General features: G+C 47.8%; 1 protein-coding gene across 2 annotated transcripts in view; it reads right to left on the minus strand.

Moving 5' to 3' along the window:
- The window catches only part of TESC (tescalcin), a 48,187-nt gene that overhangs the window by 16,839 nt on the left and 9,302 nt on the right, over positions 1-22,046 (minus strand). For both annotated transcript variants that reach the window (XM_008566168.1, XM_008566167.1), the window contains exon 2: positions 11,014-11,083. In XM_008566168.1, the coding sequence (XP_008564390.1) occupies positions 11,014-11,083 (70 nt within the window). The remainder of the gene's footprint in view (positions 1-11,013; positions 11,084-22,046) is intronic.

Consider the following 22,046-nt stretch of genomic DNA (forward strand, 5'->3'; position numbering starts at 1 on the left):
GCCCAGCCCATTTTTTTTTTTTTTTTTTTTTTTGTCTTTTTTCGTGTCCGGCAACGGATCGCAACCCTCAGTGTCGCGCCCATACCGGACCGGGACCGGTAACGGGATCGCAACCCTTGGTGTCCCGCTCACACCTCGCTCAGCCAGTGAGCGGCCGGTCTGTATGTGGGATCCAAACCCTCAGCGAAACGGCGCACTGTAGCAGTGCGCCACCGGGCCGGCCCATAGCCACAGCACATCTTGAAGCCTCTGTTTCCTCCTCTCTGAGAGGAGGATCGTAGCCTATCCAGGTAGCATCATGGGGTTAAGGAGATGAACCTATGTAAGGTTTTAAGCATACCGCCGGACACACAGTGAGCTCTTAATTTTAAAATAAAAATAACAGTAATAGCAGTAGCAGTAGTAACCACAATAGCAGCAGCAGTATTGATACGAGTAGCAGCAGCAATAACAACAACAGTAGCAGCTTACTTTCTATGTACTCCCAAGGTGTAAGGTACTGTTCTGAGAGCTTTACATTATTATTTAGGGCTCAGGACAACCATAAAAGGTAAGTACTTTTCTCCATTTTAAAGATGGAGAAACTGAGGCAGAGAGGAGAATACACTTCCTGTTGCTAAGAATGATACTGACTGGCTCAGGTAGTGGCATGGAAGCCCCAGCCCTGGAGCAGCTGCCCATGAGAGTGAGATCTGGCTGTCTGGTCCTCAGGGACACACCCTGACACCTGCCAACCTTCCTTTTCAACAAGGAGATCCCAGGTCTTGAGCCCAGAGCCTGGGACGGCTAAGAGGAGTATCCTCGTGGTTTAATGCGCCACAGGTGCTAGTTTTGGTCCTATTCTCCTTCTTCCCCACCTGCCAACAGGGACCTGCTGGGCTGGTTGAGCCAGCTCAGCTGAAGGTGTCTCTGCCCAGGTGGCAGCTGTGGGAGCGGCCTCTCCTTCACCCCAGTGACCAGGGCTGGGCACATCACTGCCCTTGGGTGGAGCTGACTCACGGTGGCCAGTGGTCCAGCAATTCTGTCCCAGTGACCGTGGGGATCTGCCCACGAGGGCTCTAGGGCACGTACCTTCCACACCTCCTCCAGGGGAGCTCGAGCCCCAGGTTTTTTTTTTTTTTTTTTTTTTAAGATGACCGGTAAGGGGATCTTAACCCTTGACTTGGTGTTGTCAGCACCACACTCTCCCAAGTGACCTAACAGGCCATCCCTATATAGGGATTTGAACCCGTGGCCTTGGTGTTATCAGCGCCACACTCTCCCAAGTGAGCCATGGGCCAGCCCTAGCCCCGGGGGGGGTTTAATGTCCCTCTCAAGTCCCAAAGGGCTCTCACTGTGCCAGGCTGTGCTAAGCACTGCAATGTTCATCACCCCCACGTGCCCACGAAGGGCAACACAGATGATCCCATTTTACAGGCAAGAATGCGAGGACCAGAGAGGCAAATGGCCAAGCCACAGCACGCAGCTAGCAGAGGAGCTTTGAGTGCACTGGCCCACAACTCCTCACACCTGCCACTTCCTTCCTTCACGTCACACGTCTCTACTTTAGAGAGAGAGCTCTTCACTGGGCTTCACTGGGCATCTGCTCCCGCCCAGCCCCCAGCCCAAGAGGCCCCATCAGGACCCAGGAAGAGGGCAGGATGAGCAGCCAGCCCACAAAGGAAGGACAAAACTGAAAAAACCTCGTGGGCTGGGCTGGGTTCTTCCACAAGCCTCGTGGTGTGGGTTGATTTCCGGCACCTTTTGAGGCCCAGCTCAACTGCAAAGTTCTCTCTGCAGGTTTTGGGCTTAGGGCTCCCCCCAACCACCACCAAGGCTTATTGACCTCTGGGCTGAGAATAGGGCGAAGCTCCAGGTTCTCAGCCTACAGTTCTGCCTCCCTGCTGGTCAGGGGCTCCCTCAATAGAGTCCACTCAGTCTTTCCTCTGCAAGCCAGCCCCCTCCCCGTACTCATTGGGTAGCATTTGATGTTTCCCACAGAGGAAACTGAGGCCCCATGGAGACTCCTGAAGGCAGGGACTGCATCTCATTAGGCATGTGTCTTACTAGGCAATGCTGAGCTACTCAAAGTGTGGTCCCTGGGCAGGCAGCATCAGCACCACCTGGGAGCTTGTTAGAGATGCGGCATTTTGACCCCACCACAGAAAACCAAATCGGAACCTGCATTTTAACACCATCCCCAAGGATTCATGTGCACATGAATGTTTGAGAATTGCTGACCTCTTAATCTCCAAATGTTTCAAAGTGTTTGGAATTGCCCAAATGCACCAGGGTTTCCTGTCCACAAGCTTTTGCATAAGATTCTGGCAAGAAAGCCCTGGTACCCCTGCCCCCACAAACTCCTCTTTCAAAAGCTGGGCAGCAACACCAAGTTTGCTCCTCCTGGGCACACACCTCACCCTTGCACAAGCTCCATGCTAGGCCTCTGTGTCCCTCCTGACGCCTGGCATTTACTTATTACAGCGGAGCATCACAGCACCTTCTATGTGCCAGCACTGTGCCAGGTGCAGGCCACAGCAGCAAACAAGACAGACATGACCCCTTGTGGGATCCAGGAGAGCAACACAATAAAGATGGAAAACGGTATCGCAGACAATGATGAGTACTTCGCAAGTAAATTAAGCAGAGAAAGGGGATGGAGACCACGGAGGCTGGTACAAGTTTAAATGGGGTGGTTAGGAAAGGCCTCACAGAACAGGTGACATTTGACCAGGGACCTGAAGGGGAGGTTCTTAACCCACCAGGGGACATTTGAGAATGTCTGGGGACACTTTTGGTTGTCACAACTGGGGGTTGGTGCTACTGGCATCTAGTGGGAAGAGGCCAGGGACACCACTCACCATCTTACAATGCACAGGACAGTCCCCACCACATAGAATGATCCAGCCCCAAGTGTCTATAGTGCTGAGATTGAGAAACCCTGCTCTAGGGGAAAAACATTCTAGGAAGAAGGAACAGTGTGTGCTCGAGTTCTGAGCGGGGAGGGGAATGGCAAGAAAATCCACATGGCCGGAGAAGGGGGAGACCAGGGAGGTCAGCGAGGTCCCAACTGTGCAGGGACCCGGAGGACACGGAGCAGCCTTGGGCTCTTTTACTGTGCGAGATGGAATGTCCTCAGTGGAGAAGCGACATTTTCATAGGATCCTTCTGCAGGTTCCTGTGAGTGGACAGGGAGGTTGTTGGAGTAACCCAGGCCAGAGATGCCGGTGGCGGGAGGGTTGGCGTGGAGGCAGTGGAAGAGGGAGAAGTAGCCAGCCCTGGTCTCGTGCTGGAGATAGAAACAGCAGTGCTTGCTGATGAGCGTGAGACAGACCAAGGACGCCGCCAGGGAGCCGGGCCTGAGTGGCCGGAAAGGTGAGACCGTCCTTCACCTTGAACAAATGGGACGTCTGGGAGGGACGATGAGGGGCTCAGTGCAGACATGTTAAGCGTGACATGTGTCCTGGACATCAAGCGGATGGCAGTTGCTACGTGAGTCTGGAGTTCAGGGGAGAGGTCCTGGGCGGGGGCACAAATGTAGGCGTTAACACGTGGGTGGTGTTTCAAGCCATGAGTACATATTTCATTCCAAGGGCAACAGGATGCGTGACCTGCTCCCAATGCTCCGATTCCCCTCCCACCACCCATCACCCAGGCTGACAAAGCCCGGGGCCGTCCCCCAGCCCTGGCACTTCTGTTCCCTCTGCCTAGAGCTCCAGTCCCTCTCCCCTTCACACACCGGCTCCTTCTCTCCATTCTGGTCTCAGCCTAATATGGTGTGGCCTCCTTTGTCCTCCCTGATCACCTGTCCCACGGCCCCTCTCCCAACTAGGGTCCCAAGGCAGGCATCCTTTCTGCCCCATTTCCTTTTTTTTAACCCCACGTCTCATGACATACTTGTATAATGAGCTTGCCTATATGCTAGTTTACTCCCTGGCTCCGCCCACCCGCCCCCCACGGTAAAGGAAGCCCCCCCCCCAGCAAGGAGGGAGCCTCACCTTCCCGTTCACCCCAGCACAGTCGGCGCTAGAATCTGCCCCAGAAGGCCCAGAACACCTGCCTGTAAGCGAGGGCTGCATCAGGATCAAACATCCTGGGGAAGGAATCTCTATAAAACATTTTATATGCCAGCATGCACTATAAAACTAAGGCCATTTAGAAAGCTGCTTCCTGCGTCATCTCTGCACCCTTTCACACCGAAGTGACTGTGTGGGGCTCCCCTCCTCACAACTATCCTAACACTGTCACCTACAGATGGGACATCCCTCACCACCTCACGCCTGCTTTCTTTTTGGGCAGTTTTACAAGCAACTGCAGATATTTCTTTTGAAATAAATGTGCAGCATAGTACGGAAGCTTTAAATGGAGGACTGGGCAGCGCTCCCGCCGAGGGTTCGGATCCCATGTGGAGACCGGTTCCCACTCACTGGCTGAGCGTGGTGCGGGCACAACACTGAGGGTTGCGATCCCATTGCCGGTCCCCGGTACGGGCGCAACACCAAGGGTTGCGATCCCGTTACTGGTCAGTAAAAAAGACAAAAAGACAAAAAAAAAAACAAAAAAAAAACGGAGGACTGAACACGTAGAATTAAGTACTGACACTGAAACAGCTTCACTGTTGTACCACTAGAAAAAAGTCACCATTTTAGACAGGTTAGAAGCAAATAACTGGGTGAAAAGGGACTTAATTCTGGAGAAGAACGATATAGTAGCAGCGGTTTGGGGCTCCTGTTCTTGCACCAGCCAGCTTCGCTTTTGAATGGCCTGCCATGTGATCTTCACCCCTTCAGCCTCAGTTTCTTAATCTGTAAAGTGGGGATGATGGTGGGAACTTCACAAGGTTCTGAGACTCCTGGGACCACACAAGCACCGAGCCCAGTGCCTGGTACTCAGTAACGGCAGCTGGAGCTCCCGTTTATGCATGTGATCCTGCACTGTCTTCTAAGGCAACAAAGCTACAGTAAGTGCTACTGAGGGTCGCAAAACAGGACCTAGAGCTAGGACGCTCTGCCGAAACCCTGCCGTCTGGCCTACCAGAATGCGGCTCTGCACTTTGGTGGTGTTCAACAACGAACGCACAGTCCCTTCTCCTTCCCTGTGTGTGTCTGTGGTTGTGTTTATCCCAGGAATCACTCCACACTCGACGGCTTGATGAATCTAAAAATACTTTTGTAACATGGCTCTATCTAATCAGACTTCCTAAGGCCCATAAGTACATTTGAAATATTCCTAGGTCTATTTCTGGGTGTCTGTAAGCCTGCCTGAGTGCTATCAGGATGTTAAAAGTTGCTGTTTAAGATAGTCACCAGTTAAGTGGGCCAACTAGAGAAAGAAAAAGTGCAAGAAGCCATTACTGTATGTTCTTCACTATCTAAAATTATTACCTTTTAACAGGTTTACATATGGAGGGTCTCTCCTGCTAAGAGGAAAGCTTCTGAGGACAGAGGAAGAGAATCTGCATAGTAGATGCTCAATAAACATGTTAGATAAATATTTTCCTATTCAAGCATTTCACCAGGAAGCTGAAGAACTCAGTGCTTTGCAGTCAGGGTGGATTCAGGTTTTGAGGGTCCTGAAGCATCTACAATTTTGGGGGAGAAGCCCTCTGAAAGAAAAGGGATGCAACATTATGCATTTTTTAATAATCAGGTACTGGGCTTTGTAAAGAACCCACATAAAAGTAGTGCCTTCAAGTGGGGCTTTAAAGGCCCCAAGGTAATCCCATCCCTGCATGACCTGAGATGATTTTTGGAAGGAGAGGGGACCACACAGAACATAGATAGAAAATGGTGTTGCCGGCCCGGTGGCGCACTGGATAAGTGCGCCGCTTGGGAAGCGCGGCGGCGCTCCCGCCCGAGGGTTCGGATCCCACATGCAGACTGGTTCCTGCTCACTGGCTGACCGAGGCGCGGGGGCAACACCGAGGGTTGCAGTCCCGTTGCCGGTCCCCGGTCCGGTACGGGGGCAACACTGAGTGTTGCGATCCGTTGCCGGACACGGAAAAAGACAAAAAAGCCAAAAAAATAAATAAATAAAAAAATAAATGTTCAATGCACTTAATTTGGGCCGGCCCGTGGCTCACTCGGGAGAGTGTGGTGCTGAGAACACCAAGGCCCCGGGTTCGGATCCCATATAGGGATGGCCGGTTCGCTCACTGGCTGAGCGTGGTGCTGACAAAACCAAGACAAGGGGTAAGATCCCCTTACTGGTCATCTTTTGTAAGTAAGTAAGTAAGTAAGTAAGTAAGTAAAATGGTGGGTTAAAATTAAAAGCAATTTTGGTAGTTTTTATCTCGTGGGGTTTTTGAGAGCTATATTCAATTTATTAAATTTGAAAATTTATTAAGTTTCTTCTTTTCAAGCTTTTAAATGCAGTTTACAAATCTCATACAGCCTGCAGTTTTGAATGATCACTTTTAAGGTGTCTTTTTCACTCAAGGTAATCTAAAGCCTCCTTGTAAGATCCTAATAAGCTCATAGTCACCTTCACTCTCTGAGAGGGTGGCAGAAAAGGGAGCTGCACCCCCACACCCATCACAGACTGGACTGGGATGCTGGGGGCCTCAGTTAGGGAACCCCAGTCAATGCCTTTCTCATGGGGTAGAAGGTCCCCACAACCAGGCCAGCTTTCCTGAACGGCCCCCTAAACACTAAAGAAATGAACCCCTTCTGTGCTCAGAAACCCCAGCACAGCTCAGGGCTTCCTGCACAGTATCCCAGATGTGCCCAAGGATCACAGAGGTTGAAGGCCCAGCCTGGGCTCTCTCAGGAAATCCCTGGCAGAGTGGGGACAGTGCTGTGGACCAGATCCCAGCCCAGGGGAGGACAGCCAGGAAAGCCCGGGGGAACCCAATCTTCCTTCAGCTGCCCAATCTTCCTTCTCCAGGCCATGGAGGGTGGATCGGGGTTAGGCAAAGCAGTTCCAGGAGGCTGGGAGGAGGCCCTTCCTGCAGGTTTGTTTGCATAAGAAGCTGTGGTCAATCACTTCCTTCCAGCAGGCTGGGCTGGTGCTATCACCATGTGCAGCTGACAAGACTCCAAGGCTCTGAGGCAGACTCTAAGGCTCTGAGACCAGGGCCTGCAATGACTGGAATTTTAACACCCCCACCACCACCACCCAACGTCAGAACAGGGAAACTGAGGACCTCAGAGGTCACCTGAAGTCAAGGCAAGGCCCACAGTTTCCTTACAGCAGGATCTCAGCACCAGGTTCAACTCCCAGCTCCCCCACTTATAAGCTATATGACCCAGGGACAGACTTGACTTCTCTCTCTTTTTTTTTTTTTTGTCTTTTTGTCTTTTTCCGTGTCCGGCAACGGATCGCAACCCTCAGTGTTGCCCCCGTACCGGACCGGGGACCAGCAACGGGATCGCAACCCTCGGTGTTGCTCCCGCGCCTCGCTCAGCCAGTGAGCGGGAACCGGTCTGTATGTGGGATCCGAACCCTCAGGCGGGAGCGCCGCCGCGCTTCCCAAGCGGCGCACCATCCAGTGCGCCACCGGGCCGGCCCAGACTTGACTTCTCTGAACCTTATTTCCCCATCTGGAAGAACAGGGAAGAACAGGTGTCTCTGCCACTACTTCCTATGGGGTTTTGTAAGACTGAAGCAACATACTCCTGCTGCGCAGTGCATAAAACAGGCTCAAGTAATAACAGTGTACATTTGTGAACATTTTCCATGTGCCAGATCCCTGGCTAAATTTTGACCTGGAATATGTAAACTCTACGAGGAAAGTACTATTACTAACAATAGGTCTCATATACACCCTTTATGGTATAAACATTTTTAGTTATTATACTCACTTGTCCTCAATTCTTTGCTCTCATTCATTCATTCAACTACTCCCAGAGCATCTCCTGTGTTACAAGCCCCAGACTCCACTAGAGCCAAGGAAAAAGACAGACCCAGTTCCTGCCTCCCCAAGGGGTCAACAGTCTATAAGAGGAGGTAGATAAAGGGGTCAGTTACAATTCTGTGCTGTAAAGGTCGAGATGGGGCATACCCAGGAGGAAGCTGTGGAGGTTCAGGGAGCAGGAGAGGCATCTTGGAGGAAGTGGTCTACACTAAGCCCTCAGCAAAGCACAGGCCAGCACCCGCACACCTTTATGGGCCCCAGCTAAAGAACATGGAGATGACCTTAAGGGTACTGGGGAGCCACTGAGGGCTAGTGAGCAGGGGCTGCTCACTAGTTCCCCAAAATGACCCCACCCACCAGGTAAACACACTCAGGGCTTGTGCGAGGGCAGGTGTGGCAAGGGTGGTGCATATGGTGGTCCCAAGGGTGAGTGTGCAGGAGAGGGGCATACAGGGTTGGGGGTGAGCGGGTAGGGCCAAAGACTCACATTTCGGATCCCTATGAGGACTAGGAGGTAGAAGCCTGACATCATCAGCACAGAGAGGCTAAGAATGCTCAGTGCCTGCAGGAGAAGGAACCTCTACCCATCCAATCACGGAGGATTTACTCTGCACTGTCCTCTGCTGAGCAACCAACTCACTTGTTAGAAATGCAGAGCCCCAGACCCCTCCCCAGATGTGAAGAAAAACCTGCATTGTAGCAAGATTTCCAGGTGATTCACTGCACACACTCGAATTGGAAAAGAACTGGTCTAGGGCACGATATTTCAGTATGTCCTCCTGAAGGCCTGTGATAGGGTGCTGGGTGACACAGTCAAGGGCCTGGATGCTGGAACCTTAAAGAGAGAGGGCCTCTAATGGCATCGCCTCCTCCTCCTCCTCACACAGCACCTGGGTCCCTTCTTCACCTTCTATCCCAAGATTAGATTAGACAACCTGCTTGGGCATCTCAGGACAGGGTGGAATGACCACAACCTCATTTGCCAAATGAACTCAGCTTAGAGCTAAATCGTCCTGCATGCATCTTGCTTGTCTTCAATGTGCAAATCAAATCCCAAACCACCATGCTTACTTTATGGATGAGGAGACAGACTCAGAGAAACAAAGTGACTAGCCCAAAGTCACAAAGCCAATGGCATGAAGGAAGTCACTTGCAAGTGGAGTTGCCATTCAGTGAGATGAGGAAAACTGAAGGATGATCAGGGCTAGGAGAAAGAGGGGGTTGAAGGTTTGCCTCCGAATTCTGGTTTTTTGCTTCTGCATCCCTCAAGTCTGAAGAATTAAACACACATGGAAGTGGAACCTAAAGCCTCTCAGCAGCCGAGGCCGGATCTGACCCCAGACCCAGAACAATAAGTCCAAGGCAGCTTGGGAGCTTAGCTTGCTGGAAAATTACCTTGAGGAGAAAGGGGCTCTGCCTTCACACATCCTCCACTATGAGCTCCATGGAGGCTGTGTCCACCAGGGTAGGTACTGAGCGCCCAGCACAGAGCAGATGCTTGTGAACTTCTGAAGGAACGAGCGAAGCATGCCCTTGACCCTCCACTTTTCAATATCCAGTATGCACATGTGCCACCTCCATGTTAGGCCTCGGTGCCTGGCTGAGCTGTTCCCACCCTGCACCCAGTCCTCAGCCTACGGCCCCAGGAGGCTCCACCTTGACCTGGGGAAACCACCACCTGCCAGCCCTATGCCTGGAGGAAGCCGACCCTGGTCCCCACTCCCTCACAGCTCTGGGAAAAAGCAATTTGCATTTCTGGGCCCTGACCATGGCGATTGGCTCAGACCTGGGCACCTGACTCCATTAGAGCCAATGAGAAGCCAAGTGACTCTTCGCTGGGCTCAGGCACACTCTCCTCTACTGGGCTTGGTAAGCAAGATATGTAGAAACAGGTGTAAATCCTAATTGCCTTTAGTTCTGCCTTGGGTTCAATTAAATTGAGACCAGAGGGAGGCCATAACAACCGTGAGACCATCGGAATCTCAGCTCTTGTAATTGATGCTTTGAGATGACAATGCAGTGGATTAACAATATGCCTCTATGTAGACAGACAAGAGAGAGTGGATATTTACACGTCAGTTCCCATAAAATGTAGGTGAAATCTAAGTCTGCTTACTAATAGTCCAGGAAGGTTTGCCTGGACTATTAAAAAATTTACTTTAAAGTGCCAGCTGTAACCTCGAGACCCTAAATGTTTATTTCAGGAAACTACATCCATGGGTTTGTGATAGAAATCTGCTCACTTGTTGCAAACTCTGCTTGCTATGGTTCAACCTGAAGCTTCCTCACCAATTCTGTGAGGATCAACTCACTGACAGGGACCTCGTTAATCTAGTCTGAAATAACTCGACCATCACCTACGACAGAACACAGTTCAAGGCATTCTTCCTCATAAAGAAGTAACCTAGATGGAATCTAAAAGATTAATGTTTAGAACATGACGTAGAATGTCAATTCCTAGACAGAAATTTGAGGTTGCCGCCCCCCATCTTGCCTGAGACTGGAACTAACCCAGAGGAAGTGGGGTCAAAAGACAGGGAGCCCCGTCAATACCCGCACCCCTGAATTGGGCTGCACCACAACTGATTCACCTTTGTGCACCAGCAACGGGCATGACTGACCCTGGCATTTAACATGTCTTTGATGTGTGTCTGGGATTCTAAGCCCAAGTCTAGGAGAACATTCCACTTGAGGGAGTCAGAGTAAGGTAGAGGGTGGCTGCATATCTTCTCCTCCTCTCCCCTGTCTCCACTCTAGTTAATTTTCTGATCCCAATAGAAACAGATGTGGCTCGGGCCGGCCCGTGGCTCACTCGGGAGAGTGTGGTGCTGATAACACCAAGGCCACGGGTTCGGATCCCATATAGGGATGGCCAGTTGCTCACTGGGTGAGCGTGGTGCTGACAACACCAAGTCAAGGGTTAAGATCCCCTTACCGGTCATCTTTAAAAAAAAAAAAAAAAAAGAAAAGAAACAGATGTGGCTCTTTCCTTCCTATTAGGGAACATCTTGTCTTAGAAAAGACCAGAAAAATTAAAACAACTACAGGTTTGCTTCAGAAACTGGAGTAACCAAGGGCCTCTCCCAGAGCCACAGAGCATTCAGGGAAAGACAGAGATGGAAAGAAAATTCCCAAAAGCTGTGGACCCACTCAACGCCCAAATCCAGCCGAGATCTTACCGAATGGTGGGTTGGTCTCCACTCAGCTGCTTAAATCTCCGGTGGAGCTGCTCGATCTGGTCCGATGAAACTAAGAAGTAGGGGAAAGAAAGAAAAACAAGACAGAGAGAAAAAGATCACTGACTGCTGACATTGGGGCTATCAGCGGGAGGCTGCAGACACTCTGCTCTGTCCCTACCTGGCTGGTGCAATCATTCTTGTAACATCTCCCACCATGGCAAAACTGCCTGCTGGAAGCAGCAGCAGAGAAAGGATTTCCCATCCTGCTTGGTAATGCAGCTCTGGGGTTAGTAGTCCCCACTGTCTTAGTAATAATACAACTATCACTAGTAACACCTCCTGGGACAGGACCAGCGTGATCCAGGCCGTTCTCCCAGCTGTGTCCTTCCCCAGCGCACTAAAGCAGATGCAACATCTCTTATCAGACATCCTCCTCTTCCACTCCTGAAGATGGTTTGTTTCCTAGCTGAGAAAGCGGCTTTGTTTAGTCACAGATTAAGAGATAATTGAGTAGGGAAGGGGAGGAAGGGATTCAGGCTGGTGCTGGAAGTGATTTGGGAGACCTGTAGTGAGAAACGTACAGAGAACCTGGTGGCGCAAGGGGAATGGAAGGAAAAGACATCAAGTTTTGATCACTCTCGCCCTGGATGATATAGCTGGAGTCCCCTGACAGGTTTAGAATACCCAAGTACAGGAGTTTTGTTTATTATTATGTTTTTTTGCTCTTGGGCCTTGTTCAAAGCCACTTCTAAGACTGGACCTCTAGGTTCTAGGCTTTGTAAGAGTTACACCCGCATGTGAGTGCTTATTTTATGAAAATAACATTTATAATTATTATGCACAATATTAAACACTTACATATGCACATCTCACTTCATCCTCAGGACAACCTGATACGTGAGTAGATACTATTACCTTGGTTTTATAATTTGAAAACTGCAGCTCAGAGGGTGCTTAAGATCACACAATGGGTAAGTGGTAGAGCTGGGACTCGGTTCCAAGTCTACCCAACTCCAAGGCCTGACCTTCACTGCTACGCAATACAGTGGTCTTCCTCTATCCCCAGTTTCGCTTTCCGCAGTTTCAGTTACTTCAACCATGGTCTGAAAACACTAAATGGAAAATTCCAGAAATAATCAATAAGTTCTGAATCGCACGCCGTTCTGAGCAGCATCATTAAATCTCACATCCTCCTGCTCTGTCCCACACTCCATGTGAATCATCCCTTCGTCCAGGGTGTCCATATTGCACATGCTCCCTGCCTGTCAGTCACTTAGTAGCCGTCTTGGTTGTCAGATCGACTGCTGCGGTACTGCACTGCTTGTGTTCAAGTCACCCTTATTTTAATGGCACCGGAGCCCAAGAGGAATAATGCTAACATACTGTTATAGTTTTTCTGTTTTATTATTAGTGATTGTTGTTAATCTACTACTGTGCCTAATTTATAAGTTAAACTTTATCGCAGACATGTATGTATAGGGGGAAAAAAAGCGTACATAGGATTTGGTACTATCCGAGGATTCAGGCATTCACTGGGCAACTTGGAACGTATCTCCCATGGATAACGGGGATTACTGTATTGTCTGTCTGCCAAGAATATCCTGGTGTTCAAGGCCTTTGGGGCTGGTTCCTGAGGACTATATACATTTCAGGCAAACCTTTCTGAAACAGTGGTGGGGCTGGGGAGCTGCTCTCTCCCACCACAATCCTTTCAGCACACCCCACCCTTAGGCACCTTTTCTCCTCTTGTAGAAGCAGCTAGTTTCTGGGGCCAACTGGTCACCTCACTTACTTTCTTTTTTGGCCTGAGGCTCAAGCTGTGATCTCTTCAAGAATCTATAGCTCAGAATTCTCAAGTGTCCCTAGCAGCCGATGTTTGTTAGAAAATATTAATTAGGGCTGCCAACCCAGGCCAAGGGCTCACCATATGCTGTGGGCATGTCTCCACATGTCAGCTCATCTCCTCTTCATGACGCCCTGGGAGGGGGCTGCATTTCCAGGTTATAGATTAGACACCGACACTCAAAGGTTAGGTAACCAGTGGAGACAATTTCCATCTTTCTAGAGGAAAATATGGCCATATTTCACAGGTACATCAGCAAGGACTTTGGTCTACTTGATGGCCCTAGCAGCAATTCCGCTTCTAGGTATGTACCCAACAGAAATGCATACTTCTGCTAACTCAAGCATGTGTACAAGGATGTTCAGGGCAGTACTATTTGAATCACCCTGAACTGGAAACTACCCACGTGTCCAGCAATGGCAGAATAGCTACAGTGTTAAAGTGTGGTATAGTCAAACAATGGAACAGTATACAGCAACAAAAATGAACACACATAATAATGAGGAAAAGAAGCCAGATGTGAGAGAGTACCTACTTTATGATTCCATTTCCATAAAATTCAAAAACAAGCAAAACTCATCTATAGTGTAAGAAGTCAGGATATTGGCTGGCCTGAAAGAGAGAGAAATAATTTGAATGGGGCATCAGGGGGGCTTCTGGGTGCTGGGAATGTTCTATTTCTTAATCTGGGTATAGGTTACATGGGTGCATTCTTAGAAAACTCATGGAGCTGTACAGTTATGAGTGATGCACTTTTCTGTATGTGTGTTATATCACCATAAAAAGGTTATTGAAAAGTTTCAGTAAATCCACTTGGCAGGAATTCCAAAAAAATTCAACAGGTACAAAAAGATGAATGCATAAATGTGTTCACTTTTGCATTCCTTATAATAGCTTAAAATTGGACTCAACCTAAGTGCCCATCAAAAGCAGACAGGTCAAATTTATGGCGTATGTTTAGCCAAATTTTTAAAAAGAAGTATGCTGCCTTCAAAAATGACAGTTGTATATCTGACATGAAAATACATTCCACATATAATGTCTAAAAACAGCTTGCTACAGGGCCGAGCCCGTGGCGCACTTGGGAGAGTGCGGCGCTGGGAGTGCAGCAGCGCTCCTACCGTGGGTTCGGATCCTATATAGGGAAGACCGGTGCGCTCACAGCGCTCACTGGCTGAGCGCAGTGCGGCCGGTCTCAAAAAGGACAAAACAAAAAAAAACAGCTTGCTACAAAAACGGCATGACACCATGTTGGAGAAAATATATAAATACATACAAATGTATACAAGTAATAAAACCCTAGAATTATTTTCCCCAAAATAATAGCAATTATCTCTCATCTCAATACTGGGATTAAAGACTTTGTTTTGCTTTTGATTCATCTATATTTTCCAATTTTTCTCTAATATACAATGTATATGTATTAGTCATATAAAAACATTTTTAAGGGCCGGCCCGGTGGCGCACTGGATAGTGTGCCGCTTGGGAAGCGCGGAGGCGCTCCTGTCCCAGGGTTCGGATCCCACATACAGACCGGCTCCCGCTCACTGGCTGAGCGAGGCGCGGGAGCAACACCGAGGCTTGCAATCCCGTTGCCGGTCCTGGTCCGGTACGGGGGCAACACTGAGGGTTGCAATCCGTTGCCGGACACGGAAAAAAGACAAAAGACAAAAAAAAAAAAACAAAAAACATTTTTAAGCACACAACATGATCCCATATGGGACAGCCGAGGGATCTCAAAAATATTGTTAGTAATGAGTCATTCAGTGGCTGAGTACATGTCCCAGGCAATCTTGTCCTTATTTAATTGTTTTCCATGACCCTATTATGGACACACACTTCCCATTTTACAGAAGAGCAAACTGAGGCTTAGAGGGGATGTAACTCACTCAATGTCACTAAACTTGAAAGAGGCGGACCCACAACTGAACTCTGTCTGGCAGAAAACATGTGGTTCTGTGCTGTTTTTGTTTTTATTTACTGCCACTCCACACTGCTTCTCTTTGTGTGACCACAGAAGTTCCTAGCCCCAACCTAAAAAATACGCTGATCTGATGAGAAATAATGATCAGAAATTATATCTAAACACATACACCTAAACCACTATTAAAGATGAGCTACTTTGAAAATATCATGGTGAGTGAAAAAGGCCAGTCACAAAGGCCACACATGGTATGATTCTATTTATATGAAATGTCCACATAAGCAAATCGATAGAGACAGAAAGTAGACCAGTGGTCAGCAGGGAACTGGGGAGGGGTTAGGGAAGGAGAACAGCGAGTCACTGCTAGTGGGACCGGGTTTCTTTTGGGGGGGATTAAAATGTTCTAAAATTAGATTGTGTTTATGGTTACACAACTTTGTGATTATACTAAAAACTATTAAGTATGCTTTAAATGGGTGAATTTGGTGGTATGTGGATTATACCTCAATAAAGCCATTAAAAAAATAAGTTACATGCATAATCATGACAAGAGCAGACATTAACTGAGCATTTACTACGTCTTCAGTACTGTGCTCAACTCTACTCTTGATAAGCCGTGGCTTGCATAACCTTCTCATTGATCCTATCAGGTAGGTACGATTCTATCCCCATTCTAGAGATGGCAACACTGAAACTTGCCCAAGGTCCCACAGCTAGGAAGAGGTGTATACGTCATCACAGACCAGGTTTGTCTAGTGAAGAGTTTCCAGCTAATGGCATCCAAAGTGCATGCACATACATTCACTCGCACATGCACACACACACACCCCCCTCTATCCTGCCTGATTGGAAGCAGAGGATTCCAATCAGGCTCCCACCTCTGGGTCCCCACTTTTGGGCATCCAAATCCCAGGAGCCAAGAGCTCAGCCCGCAGCTTAGGTGAACCTCCTCAGCCACAATAACTGGGAGAGAGAATGATTTCTGAGGTCTCATGAACTGCCTTTCAAAACACCCCAGGCCGGCCCTGGCGGGTTGATCTGGTTTGAGTCCACACACCCTGGCGAGCTGCCATCCACTTTGGCCCCTGGGCTGAACCTGGGCCCTGACAGGGTCTGTCTCACGAGCACCTGATGCACCTCTGCTACATCACACCCCCAAGGACCATGGGAGTCCCTGTCTGTCGTTCCCCTCAAGGACTCCTGGGGCTGGAGCTTTTCCAGTGTCCTTGCTTCTCACTCATGTGTGAGCCCTGCTTCAGGGCCCTGTGAGGTCACAGTGGCCATGGGGAAGATGGGCAGAGTTCCCGGCAGCTTGGACCTCATTATTTTTGGTTTTCGATTTCAGCCTGAGGGAAATGCACACCTTTCCACATGGCTGGTGGGAGTTCAACTGACCCAACCTTTGCCCACGTGGGGGGGGGGGGGGACTTGTCATTTTCTATCAAAAAGTCCACAAAAAATAGACCTGTGCTGTCCAATATGGTAGCCACCAGCTACATGTGACTACTCAGCCCTTGAAATGTGGCGAGTCCAAACTGAGATGTGCCAAAGTATATAATACACATTGGCTTTCATGGACTTCGTACAAAAGATAATGTAAACATTCTCAATGATTTTTTTATGAGTTATATGTTGAAATTATAAGGTATAATGTGCTAAGTAAAATATATTATTAAAATTAATTTCACTTGTTTACTCTTTTTTTCATAACATGGCTACTAGGAAATTTAGAATTACTTTACATATACAGCTACTAGAAAATTTGGAATTATTCTGCCTCACATTATATTTATGTTGCACAGCACATATATATACATATATATGTATATATGTATGTGTGTGTATATATATACACACACACATATATATATACACACACACATATATATATACACACACACACATATATATATACACACACACATATATATATATATACACACACACACATATATATATACACACACACATATATATATATATACACACACACACATATATATATACACACACACATATATATATATATACACACACACACATATATATATACACACACACATATATATATATATACACACACACACATATATATATACACACACACATATATATATATATACACACACACACATATATATATACACACACACATATATATATATACACACACACACACACACACATATATATATATATACACACATATATATATATATATACCCTTCAAACCAGCAACTTCATCCCTAGGAACGATTCCTGAAGAATTAAGTGTACAAAGATGGGCAGATAAGAGTAACCATTGTTGACTATTTAGAACAGTAAAAAATTGGGTAAAGTGCTCAGCCACAGAAAAAAATCAGTCAAATAAATCCTGATACATCCAGAATACTACAGGTCTTAAATAATATTTTAAAAATATTACGGGATATAGAAAAATGTTCACAGCATGTCATTAAGTGTAAAATCCAACAGGCTATAAGATCTCATTTACACATGAAAGTTCATATTGATATATTTGCATGTGTGTACAGGAAAAAGAACAGGAAAAGTTATACAACAAAGCGGCAGTAAAAAATTGTTTCCAGATGGTAGAATTACTGAACATTTCTCTCCTCTCCTCCCCTTGACCTTTATTTTTGCTTATCTGTCCTTGACTTTTCTGCAATTAACAAGGATTACTTGCATAATTTTACTTGAGTTAAAAATGTTTAATCTTAACTATAATGAAATATACAACGGAAAACAAGAGTTGGGGGGCTATGGAGAAACTAGAACTCTCATATGTTGCTGGCAGGGATGTGAAGGATGCGGTTGCTGAGGAAAACTGTTTGGTGGTTTCTTAATAAATTAAATGTAGAATAAACATGTGACCCAGTAATGCCATTCCAAAGTATCTAGCCAAGATAAATACAAACAGATGTCCATGCAAAAACCTGTAAACCAATTTTTATAGCAGCTGAAAGGTGGAAACAACCCAAATGTCCACCAACTAATGAATGGAAAAACGAAATGTGGTCTATCCATACAATGGAATATAATCCAGCCATAAAAAGAAATGAAGTTTTGACACATGGATGAACTTTAAAAACATATGCAAAGTAGAAGAAGCCAGTCACACAAGGCCATACATTGTATGATTCAATTTATAGGAAATGTTCAGTACAGGCAAATCCAGAGACTCAAAGTAGATTAGTGGCTGGCAGAGGCTGGAGTGTGTTGGAAGAGTGGGAAGTGGCTGCTAATGGGTATGGGGCTTCTTTTTGGGGTGATAAAATGTTTTAGAATTAGATAGTGGTGATGTTGGCAAAGTTTTGCAAATATACCGAAAGCCACTGAATTGGTGAACTTTACGGAATGTGAGTTAGATCTCAATTTTTTAAATGGGGCAATTGAAGCCAAGGCCTTCCTCAGTCGCTCTCAAGGTAGGGGTTGAGAACTTCAGGGACTCTAGGCCTAGAAAGACAGAAAGTGGGAGAAGGGACCCGAGCAGGAATGAACTGGAGCCCCCCACCCTGTCTCAGGGACTGCCACCGTTTCAACCAGCCAATTGCTGCTATTTGGGGCGAGATGCTCCCATTTATTAAGAGGAAGCAGAAATCTGCTGGTTTTTAAAATATTGGCAACTAACTGCAAAAGGGTTTAAATACTGTGGGCCAAGCTCAGCATGTTGCCTGCCTGGCGCTGGCCTTGTCCATCAGGCTGTGGGGACTGGCTGGCAGCCCTGCTGTGCCCAGCAAGGGGTCACCCAGGGGGAGGATAGGATGGTGGTGAGGGGCAAGTAAAACATCACTTGCTCTTTCCAGAATCCATGCTCTCAGGAGTGTGGGAGGCCTGATGGACTCCCCCATGGCCCTCCTGTGCTTGCGCGACCCTCCAACAGAGACCACCGCTGTTCATGCCAAGACATTTACTGAGCGCCTCTGGTTTGCTAGGCACCTGCTAGATGCTGGGGAAGCAGACGCAGAAGGCAGAGCCTGGGTCTACTGGAAATGCATGTCACCTCGCTGTGATGCAGGATGATAAATGCTGTGTCTGCTGGCCAGGGAGCACCAAGGTTGGAGTGGAGCTTCCAGTCCACAAGGATGCAGCAGGAGGTTATGCCCGACAGGATCCCAGAGGCCAAGGGGGGACAGGAAGGGCAGGGCTGGCGGAGGCAGAGCAGGCAGAGCTCAGAGTGCCACGAGTTCCTCTGCAGGTGGAAGGCAGGCGAGGAGCAGGCAGCAGGGGGGTGGCAGGGGTGGGTCCGGAAGGTCCTCGCCCATCAGGCTGAGGCATTTAGACGTCCCCCTGCATTTACAGAGGATGCCAAACCAGGGAACAACAAGCTCCAAAGTGCCTGGCAGAAGATGAGACTGGGAACCTGCAGAGAGGCCAGCAGGTGCAGCAGTCCAGGTGACGGGGGTGGGGTGCGAAGAGGGCAGGTGGAGGGGCTCAAGACCCAGCTGGGAGAAGCAAGGACAGCAGAGAGCCTGCTTGCCACCTCTTCGGGATTCCCGAAGCCACCCTGTCTCCCACTGTCTCCACCAGCTGCACCAGCCTGGACACAGACCCCAGAACAGTGAGGGGCAGCATCAGGAAGGTCTTGGTGACCTCTCAGGTCCCCAGAGCTCTCCTGCTTGCTGTCTCTCCACAGACTGGCTAGGACTCCACCCAAACATCAGCAGAAGTCCCAGTACACAGAGGTGAGCCAGGCCAGACAGAAAGGCAAGCTATTGGCATTGCTGCCAAGAGACGCAGGTCTGAATCCCCAGCTTTGTGTCCTACTAAACTGTCTCCCTGAGCACGCCCCCCAGCTCCTGAGGCTGCCTCCTCCTCCGTACTGCAGAGATCACAGCACCTCCCTCATGAAGCTGCTCATACGACAAAACACAACAAAATCACACACAATTCACAATCGCCAAAAGGTGGCAACAACCCAAATGTCCATCAGTTAGTGAACAGATAAACCAAATGGGTATGTCCATACAATGAAACAGTCAGTAATCAAAAGGAATGAACTTCTGACACGTGCTATGACACGAATGAACCTGGGAAGCATTAGGTGACACGAAGGAAGACACACAAGGCCACACATTATATCCTTCCACTTACTATGAATAAAATGTCCAAAACAGGCAAGTCCATAGAAACGTGAAGTGGACTAGTGGTTGCCAGGGGCCGGGGGAAGAGGGGTTTCTTTTAGGGGTGGGGTTTCTTTTGGGGGTGATGAAAGTGTTCTGAAAATAGAGGTGGTGATGTTTGCACATCATTCTGAATGTACTTAATGCCAATGCATTTTTCAATTTACCATTTTAACCATTTTAAAGTGTATGTCAAGTGAATTCTGCCCCAATTTTTTAAAAAATCACATATACACTTAGCACTGGATCTGCTGGAAGGAGCAGGAGACCCTGGATTTGCCGTGACTGCTATCACCATGCCCCTCAGTAATCCCCATGATACCATCCTGGCTGTTCGGCTGGCTCCCGGCTCAGGAGGGAAGTGGCAATTTGCTGTGTGCCGCCTGCGGCTACAGCCAAAGCAATGACTAATCCTGGGCTTTGGGAGGGTGAGGGAAGGCCTGGCCTCTTACTCCATGGGGGCCGCACTCTCACGCCTGGCACACACAGGATGCTTCATTAGGCTGGATGCTGGCTTCTCTCCTTCACCTGTCCTCACCTTGGAAGCCACACGCCAAATACGTACGCATCTTAGAACGCACCTTGCTTCTGGGATGTTAAAATAAACCAGAGAGGTGCACTTGGGTGCACTTGGCCTTGAGAAGTAAGTTCTCAAACCCAATTCTGTTCTCCAAAGCAGCAGCATGAAGGTTAATTGCTGGCTTTTATCCAGCACCTTAAAACCCATTTCATCAAACTTCAACCCACGTTGTAAGTGTGAGAGCCAAAGAATTCCTGGTAAGAGCTGCCCCAGGCCCACGTCAACATGGAAACAGCATTTATTTTAGTCTCAGGTACCAAGGGCCTTGTTAGGGTCTCTGTGGATTTTTCCGACACAGAATAAATCCTCCAATTCTCAGGATTGGAGGGGAAGTGGGGCCAGAGGGAATTAACTTTAGAATATATTCTCCTCTCATGAGCAATGCGACAACTTGGAAAGCTGTTAGAGTGAGTGATCACGACTATGAAAATCACACAATCTGCTTTGCTCATCTATGCTAACCTTCCTACAGCTATGCTCTGTTCTATACCACTTGCCTTACAGCAGTAACAATCACTACCATGTGTTAACATTTACTGCAAGGCAGGTACTAAGGCAAATCTTGGCATCTTAGTAGTGCCTACCTACTAGGGCAGTTATCACACCCATTTTACAGATAAGGAAACTGAGTCTCAGAGAGGTTAAGTCACTTGCAGAAGGTCACACCGCTATGAACTGCAGAACTGGGATTTAAACCCAGGTCTGTAGCTGCAGAAATCTGTTCTTATACCATTTGCAATGCTGTATGCTAAAACTGAGAAGTGACAGGAACAGTGAATACGTATCATTTATGTAATAAAAGGACAAAAATGTCTTCATTTTAATAAAAAGACTAAAGATGAGGAAGGGAAAAAAGCAACAGTGTATCAGTAGAGATTTGGAGAGTGGGCGTCTTTCAGAGCATTTAAGAAACTGTTTTTCACATCCTTCCAGAACTATCTTCAGCTCCAGATTTATTCTGTGGCCGAATCAAGTGGAGATGGGCTTATCTAAAGTACAAGGGCTTATTGTGGTAGGACATTTAGATAAACAACTCCAGATCCTGCTACTTGGAGCTAATAAGGACTCTCCCTTCCACTACAAACAATGAAACACCAGATAAAACAAGAAAAAATGTTAACACACTGCTAAGCTTGAAAGAAAGGGAAATCTCCAGATGCCAGAAACAAGGAGGAAACCGAAACCCAGCAGGGCAGGAGGGGCAGATACTGCTGAGGTAGCCCAGGGGCATTAGAATGGTTACAGGCTCTCACAGCTCCAGGTGCAGCTCAAGTCCACAAGTGACAGAGTGGCCTTAGGTCTGTATGAGCTAGAACTGGGACCCCTATTAAAAGCTGAAACACAAAAAGGCACATAAGGTAGGGCAGAAAAAATATTCCCCACTGGCCAGGGAATAACAAGGAAGCTATCTCCACTGGGAGGTGGCAGGGCACAAAGAAAAGTAGACTTTTGTGGTGAGTCACCACCCAAGCTTGTGCCATTCACGGGTGAAAAATCCAAACTTCTGTGGTGCAGGAAATGCAAATTGTGGAGCTAATATAAAAAGTGTTTCCAGACTGGTGA

This window comes from Galeopterus variegatus, unplaced genomic scaffold (assembly GCF_000696425.1).
Source record: "Galeopterus variegatus unplaced genomic scaffold, G_variegatus-3.0.2 Scaffold227, whole genome shotgun sequence".
Lineage (NCBI taxonomy): Eukaryota > Metazoa > Chordata > Mammalia > Dermoptera > Cynocephalidae > Galeopterus > Galeopterus variegatus.